Raw genomic sequence first — 19,055 nt, 5'->3', positions numbered from 1 at the left:
GGCCGGTCTCTCCTGGCTTCTCCGAGTATCTATCTGTGTGTCTCCAGAGTCGACCGTGTGCATGCATGCATCTGTCTTCTATATATCACCTATCCAACATATTTATGTAAACTACTGTATCACCCCATCTATATCTAGCTCCATCCTCACGTGTCTCTGAGTCGTTGAGCAGCAGCATACGATGTTTTCCGTTCTTTCTTGCAATTAAGGTTTCTGCGTACCAAGCGCAGAGTCGAAGGATCCTTCGTTTCACATGACTTAGTCTTGCACGGAGCCTGAACCTGTTTAGCCACAACGTTTAGCGGGCCGGGACCTTAGAGGGTACAACGGATGTGCGACCGTCGCCAGAAACGACGTCGCACGAAAATCCGGGAGCTCGAAAAAGGACATGAACCCACGCCAGGGTGCCTGTATCGACGTGTCTCCATCTACACTTGCTTCCTTCCTCTCCTCTCAGAATTGCGCATCAACTCGCCCCGTCGTTCTTTCTCTTCCTTCTGTCTTGTTCTCCCTCCTTCGCCTCCCCTCTTTCTCGCTCTTCTCTCGAGGGTGCTCTCATCCACTGGAAGGAGAGAGAGCTTGCCTGGCCGCGCGTGCTTCTGCGGCAGCAGCCAGATTGCGCCGCCGTTCTTCCACGGTCTGTTGCTGTTCTTCGCGAAGTTTCTCTTCTCGGGGCACAGCCGCTCCGCCCCGCCGTCTTCCTCGAGAATGCCTCGCTCGCTTCTTCGTATCAACTTCTCGTGAGACCGACGGAAGAGAAGAAAGAGAAGACGACGGAGCACGCGAATCCGCCTGTGTCGGCGAAGATCGATCCGCGCGGGATTCGTGGCTGCATGCACCCTCCGTTTCGCCCTTCTTCCCCTTGCCGGTTACATTCCCTCGCCTTCTCCTGTTTCCCGCATTCGCATTTACCCGCCGCGTGCTTCGTCTTCTCTCCGTGTCTTCTTCCTCTTCACTGACTGCCTCGTAGTCTTCATCTTCTTCCTCTTCCTTCCCCACCCAAGAAACGAGGATTTCAGGCAGGGGCGGAACCGCTTCGCTCTTCGTCCCGTCTCCATTCGCTCCGCGTCTCCGCCGCCGCCCCGTCGCGGCGTCTCCCGTCGATCGCTCTTCTTCCGGTTTGGCGGAAACATCTCCCGGTCGCTGCATGGTGCTTATCTCCTCGCTGTCTCCCTTCTCGCGTCCAAAAGAAGTACGCGACGGCGAAGCTGCCGACGAGAGCGCAGGACGTGGACAGTCGGACGACGGCTCTCCTTCCAAACGGCTAGACGCGGCTGTAAGAGCTGCGTTCTGTGCGACTGCCGATTCAACACCCCCTTCGTTGCTCGCTTCCTCCGCCAAACAAGGAGCACTGGACGCTGTCGTGACGCCACAGCAAACCGCGTTTTCCTGTTCGTCGATTCGCGGTCTTCGATGCCTTTCCTCTGACTCCTGCGCCGCTTCATTCGCCCCGTCTCCTTCCGCTTCTACGGCTCTGCGGCGCTTCCTCTGCTCTCCGGCACTCGCCCTCTGCTTTCTCGCGCCATCGCCCTCGGCCTGCTCGATTGCGCTGTTTTCGTCGCCTCTCTGCACGCTTTCCTCAGATGCTGGTCCCCCCCTCCCTTCCGTCTTCTCGCCGTTCTTTTGAGGGTTCTTCTTTGCGTCGTTTCCGTCCTTTTCTCCGCCGTCTCTGTCTCCCGGCCTTCCTTCGGGCGGAAGGGGACCGCCGGGCGGCTTCCCCGCCCCTCGCTCGGCCTCTCCTTCTGAGCCGTCTGCCACTGGAATGATTGCAACTCGTAGTTCGTCTCTCCTCTCCTCCGATCCCGCGTTCCTTCCGCTGGTCTCTGCTCTCGCGCCCCTCTCATCGCCGGTGCCTTCCTCTTGGGCCTCCTGTCCTCGTTCCTGTGCACCTGTCTCCTTCCCCTCGCCCCCCCAAGCAGACTCTTCGGCTGCCAACGAAGAGACAGTCTCCGACTGTGGGGTGACTCCGGGGACGTCTTCACGCTGGGCCGTCGCTTTGGGGCGCGCCGCGCGGGCGAGTTTCTGCTGCGCTCGCATCAAGCGCTTCTCTTCCCGCACCAAGGCTGCTTCTTCGGCTTGTCGCTTGTTCTCCTTCGCCTGAAAAGAGACATTTTGAGTGACGCCGCAGAAAAGAAAGCATTCACCTCTCTGCTGCCTTTGCCTTCTCCTTCGATTTCCAGGAAGACGCTCGGCGCTGTTTCCCCGTTGTCTCATCTGTGTGGAAAGGCAGAAGCGTGGGATGGCAGGACGGAAATTCCCGAACGAACGGTCTATGTCTCGTCTGTTTTCTGTGCGCCTTGTTCGCGTTCGCCCTTTGACTCGCCTTTGGCGTTGCAAATCGCTTTCCAGTTTTTTGTCTTTCCTGGCGTCTCGCCCTTGGTCGTGATCGCGATGTCTGCCGGCAGAGGGCCCTTCCTCGGCCGGTTGCTTCCTCCGTTGGCTTCCGCTCCCTGTCCGCTTCCTGTTCGTCTGTGCTGCGCAGACTCACCTTCACTGACAGTTCGCGCTTCCTCTCCAGAAGCTCGTCGACGGCCGCTGCAGGAAGACCTTGCCGAAAACACGCCCCAAAATCCCCTTGGAAGTGCCGAACGATGTTCCAAAACATCTGCGCAGGAAACAACGAAAGCTCACTAGGGGCTCGCACGTAAAAACCTGAGACAACAGATTTGTTCACACACACAGATACCTACCCACATACACGCACACACATATCCATATATCTGTATACATATGCCTGTATATATATATATATATATATATATACGTATATACGTATATATATATATATCGATATACTTATGCATGCATGTGCGCATCATCCAGAAAGAAGTGCACAGCTGGTAACAGATGCCATTTCTGTAGGCGTGGGTTTTCACAGCGCGTGTACGCTCGAGACGAAAACCAAGGACGTTTTCAAGTATTTCTGATGAGGGACGATGTAAAGCTACGCAGACACGTCTATCGAGGCCCGTATTATCTTGGTTAAACACGAGAACTTGGACGAGCATTCTACCATCGGTTGCGCATGCGCCATGTAGTACGGCCGGAGGTTGTGCCGGTCAACGTCTTCTGCGCTCTTCCAAACTTGCGAGAGGACGAGAAGGACGAGGGTCTTTGGAAGCGCTGCAAACAGGAAAAAACCGCTTTCGGAAAATTAGTCCAAGCGTGGTGAGCCCTCTCGAAGCGCCAGAGGCCTTCTCTCTCGCAGCGGCAAAGAAACAGCAGAGAAGATTCATCTCCTCCAGTCTGGGTGACTATTCCCGAAAGGCTGCGTCCACGCGCAGCACATTGCCCACCTGCATAATATACATACCAGTCTTACATAATATGTAGATATACATATAACATCTGTAGTTGCTGTGCATGATATATTTGCATACGTTTTATAAACAGAGCACATATCTAATATACATACTGATTGTAGTATTCTGAATAACTAACGTAAATAGATAATACAGCTAGCATACGCAGAACTTCCACACGCACACTACATCAATACGTAGATATCTAGTGTGCAGACTATATACGCAGTAGCGAGAGGTGAAGTTATACATCTACAGGGGAGTTGCTAGTTGCTCAGGCATTGCTAGGTGCATGCATCTAGAAAAGGGTTGTGGACGCGTTCGTCGGTTTTTGGCATCGGTGGCTAGCGTGAACGTCTCTCGCGGGATGTTCGTTCGTTGTTCTCTTTCGCACTTGAAAGCACCAGAAATCCAACTCGTGGTGTACAGTGGCCCCCCCCCCCCCAAAACAAAAAAAAAACAGCTTATAAATAATCCTGTTTCAAAGCATTCCGTTCAAGTCACCTGTATATTCTTCTGTTCTCTGGGTGTCCACCCTCCCCGCGACAGGCGCGAAGAAGGAGACCGTGAACTTTCCGGGTTGGGGATGGCCTTCCTTGATTTCGAATCTTCCGCCCTGGACAGCGCCCCATCGCTCGTCCGCGGTCGTCTCGCCTGCATTTTTAACGTGGCGAGAACAGCGGATTCGAGCAAGCAAACGCGGGAGGAGGTTCAAAGGCGGGAACAACGCAACAATGAGGAGCGGAAGAAAGAGAGTGAAGAGGAAGAATCCAAAATGGGAGATCACATGCTGGAGAAACAGAGACAGCGAAGCACACACAAACAAATAAACGAAGAGGGAGAGAAAAGTCGAGAAAGAGAGAAGCACGAACGAAGACAAGTGCAGAGGGGAACAGCGAAGCGAGGCACAGGAAAGGAGTCGGGTGAAAAACGAAAACGCGCTGATTCGGGGAGCAAAGAGAGAAGATGAGGAGAAAGGGGCGCATCCAAATGACCCAAAAGCACCACCGGAAAGTCGTCTTACTGTATCGCTGATGAAGAGCGAGAGAAAACGCTTTCCTCAGTCCTCTTTCGGCCGCCGAGCTTCCTTTGTCCGTCTGTCGCACACCACAGAGCGAGACGCGCAGGGGGTGAAGGGAGGCAAACAGCGGCAGCAAAGACTGGGACCGCAATCTGCCGAAAAACCGGACGCGAAAGCAAACCAAACTGGAGTCAGAGCTAGGAGAGGCGCAACTGGAAACGCACACGGCAGGACCACGAAGGCGAGCGCGGGTCAACTCGGAGAAAAGGAAGAACGTGGACACACCGAGGGCACATGCGCGGCGAGACAGGGAGACGGCGAGATTCGTCGCGTCTTCCGAGCAACTCGCACAGAACGCGAAAGCCTTCCGCTCCCCTCACGACCTACAAAAAGCCGAACGAGGTTCTCGGCCACTTCCTCCTCGCTGCTGCCGAGAGCAGGTGCGCGGCCTTTTCTTCCTCCTTCTCGCCCGCTTCGCCGATGGCTGTCAGCCCCAGGCGAACTCAGAGCTGGCTCTCTTCTCCCACTGGAAGAGAGAGTATGAATGTTGGCGTCTTGTGACACTGTGCGTCTGCTGGGTGTCCGCTGCGCCGCTCCTCGGCCTTCGCGTCGACTGAGGGGAGACGTGGTAGAGCAAACGATGGCTGCATCTGCGCAAACAGCATCCGCGTAAAAGGGGAGAAAGATGGGAACCTCGACCTGCACTTGTCGCCGTCCGGTAGGGTGAAACAGGGAGATCGACAACAGCACAACACGCGCGCGTTTCAATAAAAAGACGGGGAGAGAGGCCGCCTCGTGCGGGTGGTGGCTTCCTCTCCTTCCCTACGGTCGCCGGAGCGTCTCTTTTGCGTCGCTCCACGTCGTCTCTCAACTTTCCCTCTGGTCCTCCCATTTTGTTTCATTTTCTCGGGCCCCGCCCCCTGTATGAAGGCTTTTCTTTCGCTGTGCCTTATCAGCGCGCAAGCTCCGCTCCCGTCTCCATGCCAGGACGATCTCTTTCGTCTCGTATCCCTCTTCTCTCTCTCCCCGTAACTCTCTTCTCTTTCGCCTTTCTCTCACCTTGTGAGCTTCTTCTTCTCTCTGGAGTGAGCACTTCTCCGTCTTGAAGAAAGGAAGAGAGTCGGGCGTCTCGCGCGGCCTCCAGTCTCTTGGGCGGAAAGCCAGCTAGCACTGTGAGAGGCGCGAAAGAGGACGCGCGAAGGAACCGAAGAGAGACGGGAGACGGCGACCGGCGAGGATGCATGTACACGACAGCAGACAACGATCGTCAAGAAGAAATGGAGAGCTGAAGAGCGACATCAAAAAAACCAGTCGCAGCCGCGATGGCAAACCACGGGAGAACAGAAACAGGAAGAGGCAAGAAAACCACTCATGCAGCGTTCGTTTATCAGAAATCACACGCCAACGGTGCCGTTATGAACGAACCGACGCGAGACGTGTACCAGGGGCACACACACTTCACTGTCTGATTGCCTTGCTTCAAAGCCGCCTCCTTGCTTCATTCTCTCTCTCCTCGTCTTCCCCTCTCTCCGCTTTCCTTCTCCTCTCCACTTCTCTCTTCCTCTCCGTCTCCTTTTTTGGTTCCCGTTTGCCTCCTGCAATTCGCTATTCCTCGCTGTCCTCTTTAGGTTCTCCCCGGCGTTTCTCTCTTCGTCCTGTGGCAATTTGTTTCGGTCAGGCCTACAGCTGAACTTTTCCGCGTCCTCCAGGTACGGGAGCTCGGTCACTTGCGCCACTGAGAGGACACGCACGTGGAACAGGCAAACAGTGGAGAAGCAGAAATCCAAGAGAGACACACGCGAGGGCGAATGCGACGTGAGACACCCGCGAGAGATACCTATGAGAGACATCGAGAGAACGAGGGAGGCATTAGATACTGCTGTGGGACGCCCGGCGCGGACGAAAGCAGATGAACAGCCACCCGCGTTCTGCATCTACAGGAGGAAAAGAAGTGAGGAGAGACACGAAATGTCACGTGTGCTCGTTCCCTGCTTACCGGCTTTTAGCAAGTCCTGAAACGTTTTATTGGACGCGATTTCGACGACTGGATTGAAGGGTGCACATCGGACTCTGAGACGAAATCGAGGGACAGTCTGTTCTTCCTCGGTGGCCCCGTCTTCGCCTTCGTTCGCGCCTGTCTCTCCCTTTCCTTCTGTCTCTGTTGTCCCGTCTTCGGGCTCGTCCCGTCCATTTCTGTCTCCCTCAGATCGAACTACAGACTCGTGGAGCCTGTCGCCTGCGTCTTCGCTCTGTCTTTCTTTTTCCTCGCTTTTCGCTCCCGCTTCCAATTCCATTTGTCGCTCTCTCGCTGCGCTGGCATCTCCTGCGTCGACGTCCTTTTCTCCAATTTCCTCCGGAGGCACGTGCGCTGCCCCGGAAGAGCCCGTCTCCCCGCCGACACGGTCTTCCATTGCCAGAAAAGAAGGAAAGAAAGAAGCAGAAGAGAAGAGCGCGAAAACGTTCAAGTGCCGGAGCAAGGCTTCAGTCTGAGTGCTTTGGCGAAGGGTGACAGAGAGAGGATGGTGATGAGAGAAGGAAAGGAGAGGAAGCGAAGGAGAGGAAGAGAAGGAGAGGAAGAGAAGGAGAGGAAGCACGAAGGAGAGGAAGCACGAAGGAGAGGAAGCACGAAGGAGAGGAAGCAGGAAGGAGAGAAAGCAAGAAGGAGAGGACGCCAACGGAAGTCCCGGGGGGGGTGAGGTGAAGGAGCGAGACGGGATCGGCGTTAAGGCCGAGGAAAACAAAAACAAGGAGGTAAAGCAGCAGACAACCTGACGTTACGCTGGCAGAAAAAAGCGATTGAGACGACGTGGAGAAGAGATGAGATTGAGAGAATGAACTCGAAGAGAACTGGAATAATGTGGCAGAGCATCCTGAAAGAAGCGACAGGGTTTTGCTTCCTAGAGATGAAGGGCTGGCGAAAGCTGTCGCTCTTGAAAATTCCAGCGCTGTGCCTCCGTTCTTCGGTGTCTCTCGCGTTTCCTAACTTGGCGATGCCCGACCCGCTCTACACGCCGGATGAGCCCCTGAAAAGGACACAGACATGCCACCATCAGTCGCACACACTCAGTTGTTTCCGCCCCCTGAGAAAAAGCATAAAAAAGGAAGAAACAAAAAAAGTGCGGAACGTGGTCCGATCCTTCTCTCTCTCGCCAAATGTGCAAGATGCGACGGAACACATGGGTAACTGGCCGCTTTTTCGTCAGGGCGCTGGACGATGCTGCGGCAACTCGTGCTGTGTTCCGCACGCTCGCGGCTCCTCTTTTTCTCCCAGAAAAGCGTTCTACAGAGTGTCGGAGCTCTCGAGAGGCATGATTTCACACGCTTTTCCAGCCTAGCGTCACCTCTCTTGACACAGCCACAACAAAAAGAATCTTCGGAAACCACAATCCACTGCTGCGGTGTCGTCACGTGTCGCTCTGCCGGAAGAAGGCGGCGCTGCGGCCGGACCGTGAACCATCCTCGTTGCATGCGTGCATATATCTGTACACAAGTGAGTTAATTTAAGCGGAAACCAGCGGAAAGGCGTCCCCGTGTTCGGTCTTTTTCCTTGTAGAGACGCCGGGAAGGTACAAAGTTTCGAGAGAGAAAGCACGGTCTTCGCCACTCGGGGAATTCGAACAGGACTGGGAGAGACGCCAGCCGGCAAGGCGGGAGACAGCTGCTCTCAAAAGAGACTTGGCTCTGCGGATACAGGGCCGGCGAGGTGAAAATTGAGAGCGGATTCCCAGCGAGTTTCCCTTGGAACTCAGCGAAAAGAGAGGCGCTGAACGAATGTAGGAGTTGTTGTTTGTCTATCAAGGCACAGAGAGAAGCGAAAGAGGGACAAGACGGCGAAGACGAGCGTAGAAAGGACATGTTCAGAGACGTGTGAGTCGGAAGATGCCGTGCTGTTCCGGGTTTTCAGGACACCCGCCCGTCAGCTGAGCTTGCTGCCTAGCGCTCCCCCCGACTTGCGACTCGTTCGTTTGCGTTTTCCAGAGATTTCCTCGCTGTTTGTGCGGGGTTCCTGCTTCAGCGAAACTCAATGGAGCCGAAAATAGTTTCTGCCTGCAAGTCTTCAAGAGAGACTCCCCCTCCGTTTTTTTCTCCGGCCGGCACACGATTGCACAGCGGCGGCACACGGCTGGTGGAATGATCCCCAACGCCCGCGTACCAAAACGAAGTCGAAAGTTGAGATTGGGTGGCTTCTTCACTGTCGAGAGGTGACTTATTACAAACCCTCCGGTCTCTGCCGATCTTTCTGTTTCTGTCCGGATGCAAAAAACTGCTTCCCAGGACCTTAAACGTCACAACGCTTCTAGCAGCCGGCGGGCGGCTATCTGTCGACGGTTCTCGAGCTCTACTGTATGGAAACACTCGCGCGAGCGAGGCTACCCGAGTGAAGACGCGAGTGGTTCTGCGTTGAACAGGACACGACAGATCTAGATTTTTTTCGCGGCAGTCGCAGTCTCGCTCGTCGTTTCGCCCACCTCTTCCCCGTCGCAGCAACACAGACGGCGTTTTTGCCCCCCTCGGTGTGGAAACGAAACCGGAATGGCGGCTCTAGTCAAGGCAGCCTCAGACCTGTTTGCCTCGATGCCACGGGCCGAAGAGAATGAGCAGAAAGAAAATGAATATTTCACGGTTGTTCTTAGCGGATCCCATGGCATGCTAGGCGGCTTTCTCGTCGACATGTTCCGAGGTAGGTACGGGCGGCGCGTCCGGGTCCACGGAAAGGAGCGAGGGTTCCTCGTGTGATTCCATCGCAGATCGCGTCTGCCGCGTTTTTTTGAGTTGTCAGTGCGCCATGACGCCCTCGTTTATGCCGGACAGTGATGTGCACGGCTTTGCCACGCTTTTGTATTATCGCGGCACGCGGAGAAGCGGGTTCCCACTGCACAGAACTACCCTTTCGTTAGGCACACACCACGAGAGCGTTTCCGTGCTTCCATCACTTGGCGCTGCGGAACAGAAACCCGTTTCGCCGGAGACACGCCATGGAGGTGCGTCCTCGACGGCTTCCGCGGGGGCGGCGAGGGTCGTGTTACGCACGGTTTCCGTCGTGTCTCCACCTTGCGTGGGACGCGTCTTGTGCGTTTCGTTCCTGTCCAGATGGCGCTGTGAAGATCGACGGGCGTCCAGTGCGTTGCCGCCGCCTCACTCGAACGAGACGCAGGTGTCCTCCCACTTTGTCTCACACTCACTCGATGCAGCAGAACCGCACTGAGGATCACGCAGCGTCTTCTTTACCACCCCGCCCCGCCTTCCTCCCGCCTGCTAACTTCGTCGACGCTGAAGCTGAGGAGCAGCCAGAGAGAGGAGAGGAGACGATTCGAGAGGCGGGGGCGAAACCGCTGCCAGGAGGGGACCTGGCACGTCTTGCGCCGGTCGGGGAGGCGCAAGACGTGCAGGTGGGAAAGACGGAGAAACGGAACAACGAAACCGAGCAAGATCTAGACAGCCGGTATCTGAAGAAAGAAGCAGATAAAGAGGAAACAGACAGGACGAAAGAAAAAGAAGCAAACGAAGACGATATTCTTTGGGATATTCCCGGCCAGTGGATCGAAGCCGACAAACTTGAAGGCGTCGATGCAGTCATTCATTTAGCTGGTAAACCATACATATAAATACATATGTGTCATTTCCTGCAGGCGTTGAAACGTTTTGTACAGCCATCAACACGTAGACGCGTGGAGGCCGGTGGCGGCATTCGTGACGAATATCCCTACCCATATGTATATATATATATATATATATGTTTATGTGTACTTTTATCCTTTGATATCTCATGCGTTGTTAGCCAACTTGCAGAGAGGAATGCGTGGGCGAGGCGAACCCTGTGCCGCCGCTCGCGCCTCAGTTTGTCGCCTTGTTTAACTCTCGAGTTCTGCGGTTCCGTATATGTCCCTTGTAGGAGAGCCCCTTGCGGAGAAGGGCGAAGTCGCAGGGGAGCTGGCGGCAGATCGCGCCTCGTTGGCCTCCTCTGCGGAGGCCGGGGGATCCCGGAACTCCGGTGGCGGAGCCCAACTGGCGGAGACAGACCTACTCGAAGAGGTATCAAGGACTCCGGAAAGCCCTTTGCGGGGCATATCAGGAAGTTGGGGCGCACAGAAGCTCCGCGCGGTCCTCGACAGCGAGGACTGGCTTCGTTCCCTCGGCGCGTGGACAGCCGCCAAGAAGAAAGAAATTTTGGATAGCCGTGTTAACAGCATAAGGCTTCTGGTTGACACTTTCAAGCGCCTCAGACGGCCTCCAAAAATGTTCTTTGTCGCCTCAGGAGTAAGGCAGGACAGCGAGAAATATGCGTGAGCAGGGGGCGGGACGGGGGGGAAGGGAAGGGGAAGGAGACAAAAAGGAGAGGATGAGCACGAAAAAGGCGCACGAGTCTAGCGGACAGAACGGGTACATACCGGCGCACATTGGGGCCGGAAGGTGTCGGTCGTAGAAGCACAGATATGGCATCGTGAATTCGTAGGTGGACAGAAACATTTGAAGTTATCTACACATACGTATATATATAAATATTCCTGCCCCGCGTGTGTCTTTTGAAAGGATACGTATATACAGATATATCGGTTTCTGCTTTTTCTGGTTGTTTTGAAGGTTGGCGTCTACGGAATCGATACCGGAGACGAAATCTGCGATGAAGACACAGCTGCTGGAAAGACATTCGTCGCTGAGGTGTCTGTGAACCTGGAGCAGGAGGCCGCGGAGGCTGCTTCGAGGCAGTCCAGCGTGTTCAAAGAGTACGCATCCCCTGAAGCAGATTTACCGGAACAGCTTGAGAAGGATCTCGCTTCCGCTGGCAGCGGCTCACCGGACTGCCGGGTCGTTTTTCTGAGGTACAGAAACACCTCTTGCCTAGCCGTCTAACTAGATTTATAAAAATATGTAGGTAGAAATACCTCTGTCCACGCGGCACGGTTTAGCCTCAGTCACCTCTCCGAAGTTCACACTTCGTTAAGCGCAATATGCATATGTACATTCACCTCTCCGAAGTTCACACTTCGTTAAGCACAATATGCACATGTACATTCCTTCCCGTGTCGTTTTTAAGATGGTGCCTGCATAAACAGGATGATGAGAAAACCGATCCCACTGCATCGTCACACGTACACCGGGTTGTGTGAGTTGCTTGTGATCTGAAGCCCTGTTTGTCGGAGTTCCCTCGGTTTTTTGAGACGACTTGTCACCCCGCTCTCGACTGTCACTTTGAATGTGCTCGCCTAAATGATCATACATATATTTATATTCGCGAATCGGTTATAGTATGTGCCTCCATGAAGCAGCAGGGGCGTGCGGTGGAGTGAGCCGCAGGAATGCTCATTCGTGTCTACGCCTGTGTTGATTTGCGAACGAATTGTTCTTGGTTTTGTAGATTCGGAGTGATGTTTTCGATGCGCGGGGGCATTCTGCCGCGACTTCTCCCTCTGTACAAAATGAGATTGGGGTCTCGCCTCGGCGGAGGCCAGCAGTGGATGTCTTGGATCTCCCTACACGACGCGGCCCGTGCGATTCTTTTTCTTCTGCAAAAGGAACAGGACGCGATTCAGGTAATTTTGAGACTTTGGGGGGGGGAGTCTTTGAGTGCTTCTACGTCAGGTGCATGTGCATGTGTGTGTGTGTGTCGACTGTCGGGGGACACGAACGAACGGCGGAAACCGGATACGGAGAAGAGGGAAAGAAGGGACAGACGAGAGGGGACTCAGACTGCAGCGGGCAACAAAGTGAAAAGACGAACGCGGGAGGGGGAGTAGAGCGACGGAATGTGAAAGACGAGGCCAACGCCGAGGAGACAGGAAGAATACACATCGGAAGAAAGAGACCGGAGAAGAACGTGTGTCTCGTGCTGGCAGCTCCTCTCCGTCTTCGGTGCTTTCTCCTCCCCGTTCGTGATTTTGGAGCATGTGGCTGTTAAACCACTCTGGTTCTGGCGCATCTGTTTGCCTTTCATTGTTTCTTGCTCTGCGTCAAGCGCGTTGCGCGTGCTCTCTGTTCGATCTCCGAAGGGGTTCGTTTTGAGTGCTTGCGCCTCTGTTCTTGTATTGAGGGTCACGTTTCGCTTTGCCACGGATCACTGGCTCACCGTGTTTCCCTTTGTTCGTGGTTTCCCCCGTAATTCTCTGTTGTCAAAGCTCTTGCCTAGTCTGCCTCCGTTCGCTGCGTTCTCAGGGCCCTGTAAACATCTGTTCTCCTGAGCCGATGAGGAACGAAACTTTAGCCGCCGCGCTGCATGAGGTTCTTCATCCCAATGCTTGGTTCACCTTCACTATGCCCGTTCCAGCATCAATGCTTCGGTGAGTGGTGAATGTTTTTCCTGTTCTCTTCGGGTGTAGGTGGTGCCGGACATTCTTTGTGATTGCACTACCGTCTCTTTTGCATTCCCTGTCACTGACTGCCTTGGTTTACATCTTCCCTCTCACATCGATGCTCTTCGCGGCGATTTCAGGGCGTCGGGAGTCTTTCCTGTCGGTGTCCTTTGCTGTTTCTTCCTCCGTTTTCTTTGTGTTGTCAGCCTTCTCCGCTCTTGCGTCTTCTTCCTATCTCCCTTCGTCTTTTCTCAGATTTTCTCATCGAGTTTTCGCTATTTACCTCTTCGAAGTCTTCTTGTGTCGCTCTTGCAGACGTTATATTCTTCCATTCGTGCTGTTCCGTCTTTCATCTTGTTCTGTCTTCCTCGACTTCCCATTTTCTCGCTCATCCTGCTCCATGCTTTGTCTCGTTTGGTGTGTGTTTTGCCAGTTTGGTCCTAGGGCAGCTAGCGGATGAAGTTCTTCTCGGCGGCCAGCGCGTCGCTCCCCGCCGTTTGTCTGGCGCAGGCTTTGAGTTTGATCACTCGTCGATTTCTGAGGCGATTGTTTGGAGCCTGGACGAGCAAAAACGCCGAACAGCGCCGAAAGGCGAGAATGAGAAGCAGACAGTGGAGCAAAAGAAGGGCGATGGGGAAGAACACGAGCACACCGCAGAGGAGAGAATTGCTGCTTTTGACAGTTTAAAAAGCCAGCAGTTAGAGTTAGCAGAACAGATGAGAGAGCAAGAAAGAAAGCAGGAAGAAAAGAGACACGAAATGCTCCTGAAGAGACGGCAGTCAGCGAAAATGATGGACAAGTCTCGCCAGTCTCAGGAACAGCAAGGAGAGGAAGCGGCCGGAGACGTGGAGATAGATACCCAAGCCGATTAGGCGTCAAACAAGAAATCCGAGGGGCGAGACTGAAGAAGAGCAGGAAAATAAACGTGCCACAGGCTGGAGAGAACAGAGGATAAAGGACGCGGAGAATCAGGAGAGACTGCCAATACGCAGGAGAGAACAGCGGCACGACGGGGGCCTACTTTGTCCCGCAAGGCAAGAGGATGCGCGAGGGAAGGCGCGAAAGATAGTGAACAAGGAGAGACGGAAAGTGAAGGTGCGAGGGGGGAAGCAAAGACAGGAAATGAATGGCAGTGAAAACAAGCGAAGCGGACGTGATGGAGGGGAAACGCGACTGCCAGGCAGTCACAGAAGATTCATGCTTTTTGCCAGCTGAGTGAAAAGGTCACTCCAGATCAGCGAACAGCAAGCCCAGACAGTTCGGCATAGTTTCAGGTTCTCTGGTGCGTTATAGCTGACGACGTACGTGTTTTTACCCGCATGCATGGACAGACACAGGTTATAGTCACACATGTGCAAAGATTCAAGCATACACATTGGTAAATAGCGATACATCGGATGAGCCACACGGTGTCTGAGTAGATATGCGTATATAGTCGGACACCTGAATCTAGGTAACTTTGCACGGGCTTTGTTAGTAGGCGTCTAGTTAGCTGAATTTGAAGGGAGAAAAGGCAATCTGCGAAGTGATGGAGCCGAGAGGACCATCTGAAAGAACCAGGAGGAGATGAGGGACCGGGAGGTCTTGCACGTGTCATCTGCGGTTCTCTAACACCCGTTGAGGAAAATGTCCAACATATTGCAGAAATGTCTCGAGGCAATCGACACGTGCATCGTTCTGGCTGTGGTGCATCAGGTTGCCACAAAGATGGATTGCCACCAAGAATTTGCTTCGTAGCAGAGCAGACTCGCCCAGGGCTGATACACGCGTTGTGCGTGTGTTTGTGTGTGTGTGTGTGCGTCGGCCGCCACGGGTTGAACATGTGTAGTTGCTACATACGTTGTTTTCTGTGAGCATTTAGGTCTCTATGCAAATGTGCCTGGGAATGTGTCTGTCAGTGTCTGTACATGTAGGGGACAGGTACTCGCGTGTGCGTTTGAGATCGGTGACCTTTTCTTACTTAGCTGTTTCTCTCGTAGACGCGACTGCACTCGAGGAGTTGAAACGGATCATGTAATCGCACCCAGGCAAACGGGAGGCGGATTGTGCAGAAGGATATCTCTGCCGCGCGATGTGACCCTCGAGATTCACTCATGGCCGATGAAGAAGTCGTTACCGGTGGTGGCCTTCTGGTGTGTATGAACTCCCAGTAAAACAACTCCGTTACGGTAATAAATTGAGGAACTATACCGGTAGCGACGATTCACCCCCGTTGAAGTTCCGGTTTGTCTTTGCCCCCTCATCCTGCGGTGTGAGAGGCAGGGGAACCATCAGGATGTGACATCTGGTTAGCTCTCGGTCTTTCGCAGATTGTGGTCAAATATCCGTCATAGGAGGCTCAGTAGAATCAACAGGCCTACCCGATGCCCGTTTCAGCAGCCATTGGTCACAAGCCGTAAACAACCGTTCATAAGACGCATGAGCCTCTGTCCGGTCTACCCGTGAAACACAACGTGCTACAGCAGCACTCAGCACCAGACTTCTCGTTCGACTGGGCGTGAACGCACAACTCGGGCTTCAAAGGCTAAGACAAGCTGGAGAGACTGTGGAGCGGAAACGAACAGGGAATCGGATGTATGTCGCGGGGCAACTCACCTGAAGAACGTACGCGGAAAACGCGTACGTTCCGTGCGTATGGGAGTTCCAGAGGGCTACATGTGTCTCGATCTTCGTTGTCCGGTGTCGAGGGCCTGTCAAATTCGGGATAGAACTCTCCACTGGAGCCCGTGCCACAGGTGCGGAAATGCTCTCGCCAGGATGGCCACCCCAATCGTCACACAGGCGATGTTTCTCCACGTCTCACCGTTTTCTTCGGTTTTTTTCGCCGCGCGTACCTCATGTACACCTAGCTTCCCAGACGGTAAGAGATCATTACGCGGAGTGTTTCCGGCCAGCTCGATACATGAGGGTCACCTGAAATCTCTCGGAACCTAAAGCTCCTAACTGGATAACTAGGAAAGCAATTCGTGTCGCTCGATAGACAGCCGTGTAGCTTCTCTGTCACCCTTTTAATGCTACGGTCGGGTACCATTTGAAGTAATGACTAGAAGCGCCAGATTCCCAGATGAGACCGGAACGTGCAGCGGTTGCCAAGAGCATGGGAAGAAATCCCCTTCCTGTCACGGAGTTGCCTTCTGGGATCGTGCGCCTCTGGGCTTGGCGGGAACTTTGAAGCCATTGTGCCTTTTAGAGGATCGTTTTCTACTTCGCTGCCTGTGGCGCTCGCTCTCCGCTCCTCCACGCGGAACGGGTTACCCGACACGTCCCGGCGGAACGGGTTACCCGACACGTCCCGGCGGAACGGTCCGTCCCCGACGTGAAGCTTCTCCCCGTTAGGCCATTCACTCCCAAAAAGCCGTCCCTCGGCAGTTTTCAAAAGGGTCAGGGAGCGAGGCAAAGGAGCAAGAGGCTTACTCATTCGATTCCCACTGGACCGCCCAACTGGGGAACCATGTGGGCACACAAGTCCCCCCGGCGGATCTTTCCATCGGCCCCCAGACGGGTGTTCGGGTCGCTGTACCCGGCAACGTGCGCTCGCCTGACAAGACACAGCGCTGGGCATCAGCGGCACCCCGGCGGCTTCGACGCCAATGTTTGGGAAAAGCCTGCTGGACAACTTGGCTCTCGTCGACGAAGAAAGGAGGTCATGCATTCTTTTTCTGTATGAAGAGGACACACTACTGAGCGTTTGATGCCGCTTGTGAGAAGAGTCGGGGGCAGCCCTCCGACACAACATCCACGGGTACGGAATGGCGCCGGAAATGTTACGCCTTGGCAAAGGAAAGGCAGGCACTTCTACGCTGCATGTCCCGTTTTCCTTAGGTGGAAAACGACAGCCCAACTTTTCGGCGGTTTCACTCTCGGAGCCCAGTGCTGATCCTGTTGCCAAGTGTGGAGCATCGCCATGGCGTTGAGTCCGTTGCGGCAAGACAAGCGCTGGGCGTCCGTTTCGGAGAACGGCCGACGGATTCCGAACCGTTTTTGCTCTACCGGAGTGTCCTTTGTGATTTTTTTGTGCACATTGCTGACTGTTTCCCTTCGGCTCGTAGCGCCCGCCACAGCCATGGGAAAGTCGAATGTATGCACTTACGAAGGCATCCCGGTTCTTCTGCGTATAAAGAAGCAGGGTGAGGCGGTCACGTTCAAGTGCGGCGCGGTCCAGCCCTATGTTCTTCCTGCGAAAGTCGAGCAACACTACACATCGTATTGTCGAGACTCACTATGCATGGAAACGTCCCCCCTCAGCGGTGTCACCGTAACCGCAACCCCTGGAGACTTGCTGGCGGACACCGAGTACAAAATTACTGCCTCTGAGGCCCTCCCTGAACGGCCCTACACAATGTACTTCGTTTGCACGTCGGAAAATCCCGCAGGGGATGTGAAACATCGACATGAAATGACGGGTGTGGAACCGTTTGCCCTATATCAAGAAAAACGGTGCCAGGTACAGGTTTCCGTTTGGGGAGCGACGCCGCCCGCGGAGTTTGATTCAAAGTGTAAGTCGCCCTATATTCACTCTCCGATTTCTCAGTTTTGGTCTTTTGCTCGCACAGTCGTCTCATCCCACATGTGTCTGATCAGGAGTTCTTTTTATTTGTGTCTTGTTTCGCTCTGTGATGTGGAGAGGAGTCCAGGGGAACCAACCGGGCAGCGCTTTGAAGCCCGAACGATAGCAGCTCTCGAGGCCCCTCGGTCCACACACACAAAAGGATTTGCCTTCCTCAGGTCGCGTGGAACAAGCACAGTGGGTTTTTCATTTCCATGTAGGCACTCAGGGTTGCCAGGGTCTTTCTCGAGACCGTGCTAGCGCGACCGGGAGTCAGTGTCTCGCCGCAGGAACTGCTGATGACAGGTTGTGGGCGAGTCTCCAAAGTGCGTCCCACTGCGGTTGCATACCGTGTTTCGAGTCAAACGTTTTGCAATGCAGAACGTCCGAGAGTTTTACGCGCTAAGTTATTGCGACGGAAGTGTTTCTCGGAACGCCTCGGTTGGACATCAGACGGGGACGACAATGCTGCCGTGTACGTGAGTAGGATGTGTGGGCGAGGTGTTCGCAGTGCATGAAGGACAGACATTCGGCCGCCGTGATGGTATTTCGCAAATGCCCTATTTTTTATTGCCTCCTTTCTGTCTCTGGATGCAGATGAATGCGGATCTGATGTGACACACGTCGCCCACACGATTGATGAGGCCGACTCGTCGTTCACATTTCGTTGCGGCCCGGACAGATTTCTTTCTCCCGGCATCTTGGATGTATATGTAGAGCCACCAGGGTACGTGGACATACATTCCTTGGACACCATGCTTCCTTACGCGGATCTGTACGAGCATCAATCCTCTACTTCGGACGTCACTCCCGCGTACACACTTAGCGTCAAAAAATTGCAGAAAAAAAGAGAGAGGAAACTGGGCTACCTTTGTTTGCCAGAGTCTATGGATGCTCAAATATGCAATGTGGTGATCACTGTTATCAACACCAACTATGACCCTCAAACAGGCGTGGACAACGGGGTTTCAGACCATGCGTCGACTCTGCCTGTTTTTGTCCTGGTTGGAGTGGTGTGCCTTTACACAGGTTGGGCATACAGTGGTTAATGGCGGATGGTATTCCCGATATGTGCCGCCCTGCGGTGAAAACTGGCAAAGGGGGCTGTCGTTTCTTGTTCCGCGTGTCGAGCCATCAAAACGTCACATCGAGTCGTTGTTGGATGTTTGTGGCATCATGTCCGTTGCAGTGTAGTGCGCCTGAAGAACGGCGGTATAGCAGTACTGCCTGTTTTATATGAGATACTTTATACACGTAAAAACGAACAAGGGAGAACTGCGCGCTCAACATATGGGTAGATGCTGCCTCCCTGTCTTGCTCAATCGTCCGAGGCAACGTAGTCCTGTTGCTAACCACAGTCGCTCAGAGAAAATGCCGCCACGTTGAATGACCTTGAGCACTCCTACGGAGGGAAAACACGCATGCAACACCTCCAGTGAGGACGCTTGCCCAGAGTTTTTATCCCCTCGAGGGTGCGTCCTCGTCTCCGTAGGCGGCGGGTGCGGGGCGGAATCCGATTCCGAGCACCAGAGAGCCTCCCAGTTGCCGATTCGATTCGGGTTTCGTTCTTTACAGTGTGCGACGCTACTGCCCTGACGGTCCGGTATTCAGTGCAGTGGAACAATACACAACTTCGAAAGTAGAATAGTACGGAACTGCAATCAGCGTTGGAGAGAGGGTTTGGACTGCTGTTGTAAATCAATTGCCCAACAAGAATGAATCCACGTGGAAGACGCAAGCTCCCTTCTTTGAAAGGCGTAGTTGCTCTGAAGAAAACACAAACTAGACTCGCACCAATCTGACATATCTACGCGGCTTCGACTGCGCTTGTTTGTAAGTGCTGTGGAGATTGGAGCAAAAACACTGGCGACGAAAGAGACCATGGCCAAGAGCCAGAG

The 19,055-nt window shown here is 54.0% G+C and overlaps 3 protein-coding genes across 3 annotated transcripts; 2 read left to right on the top strand and 1 right to left on the bottom strand.

Annotated features, from left to right (window-relative positions):
* Positions 1-555: 555 nt before the first annotated feature.
* Positions 556-6,734, bottom strand: NCLIV_063110 (conserved hypothetical protein; the record flags this gene model as incomplete). The annotated part of the gene is made up of 8 exons (XM_003885862.1): positions 556-2,097; positions 2,489-2,605; positions 3,014-3,123; positions 3,807-4,092; positions 4,711-4,973; positions 5,383-5,493; positions 6,008-6,058; positions 6,320-6,734. 8 exons carry the CDS (start codon positions 6,732-6,734, stop codon positions 556-558), a joined length of 2,895 nt encoding a protein of 964 aa, XP_003885911.1.
* A 2,164-nt stretch (positions 6,735-8,898) lies between these two features.
* On the top strand, positions 8,899-13,483 carry NCLIV_063100 (conserved hypothetical protein; the record flags this gene model as incomplete). The annotated part of the gene is made up of 7 exons (XM_003885861.1): positions 8,899-9,004; positions 9,415-9,912; positions 10,217-10,581; positions 10,906-11,144; positions 11,681-11,855; positions 12,475-12,599; positions 13,045-13,483. 7 exons carry the CDS (start codon positions 8,899-8,901, stop codon positions 13,481-13,483), a joined length of 1,947 nt encoding a protein of 648 aa, XP_003885910.1.
* Positions 13,484-16,515: 3,032 nt separating this feature from the next.
* On the top strand, positions 16,516-18,206 carry NCLIV_063090 (SRS domain-containing protein; the record flags this gene model as incomplete). The annotated part of the gene is made up of 2 exons (XM_003885860.1): positions 16,516-17,107; positions 17,755-18,206. 2 exons carry the CDS (start codon positions 16,516-16,518, stop codon positions 18,204-18,206), a joined length of 1,044 nt encoding a protein of 347 aa, XP_003885909.1.
* Positions 18,207-19,055: the final 849 nt, after the last annotated feature.

The sequence above is a fragment of the Neospora caninum genome, chromosome XII (genome assembly GCF_000208865.1).
Source record: "Neospora caninum Liverpool complete genome, chromosome XII".
NCBI lineage: Eukaryota > Apicomplexa > Conoidasida > Eucoccidiorida > Sarcocystidae > Neospora > Neospora caninum.
Note: the sequence above shows the minus strand (reverse complement) of the source record. Positions and strands in the feature narration are given on the sequence as shown.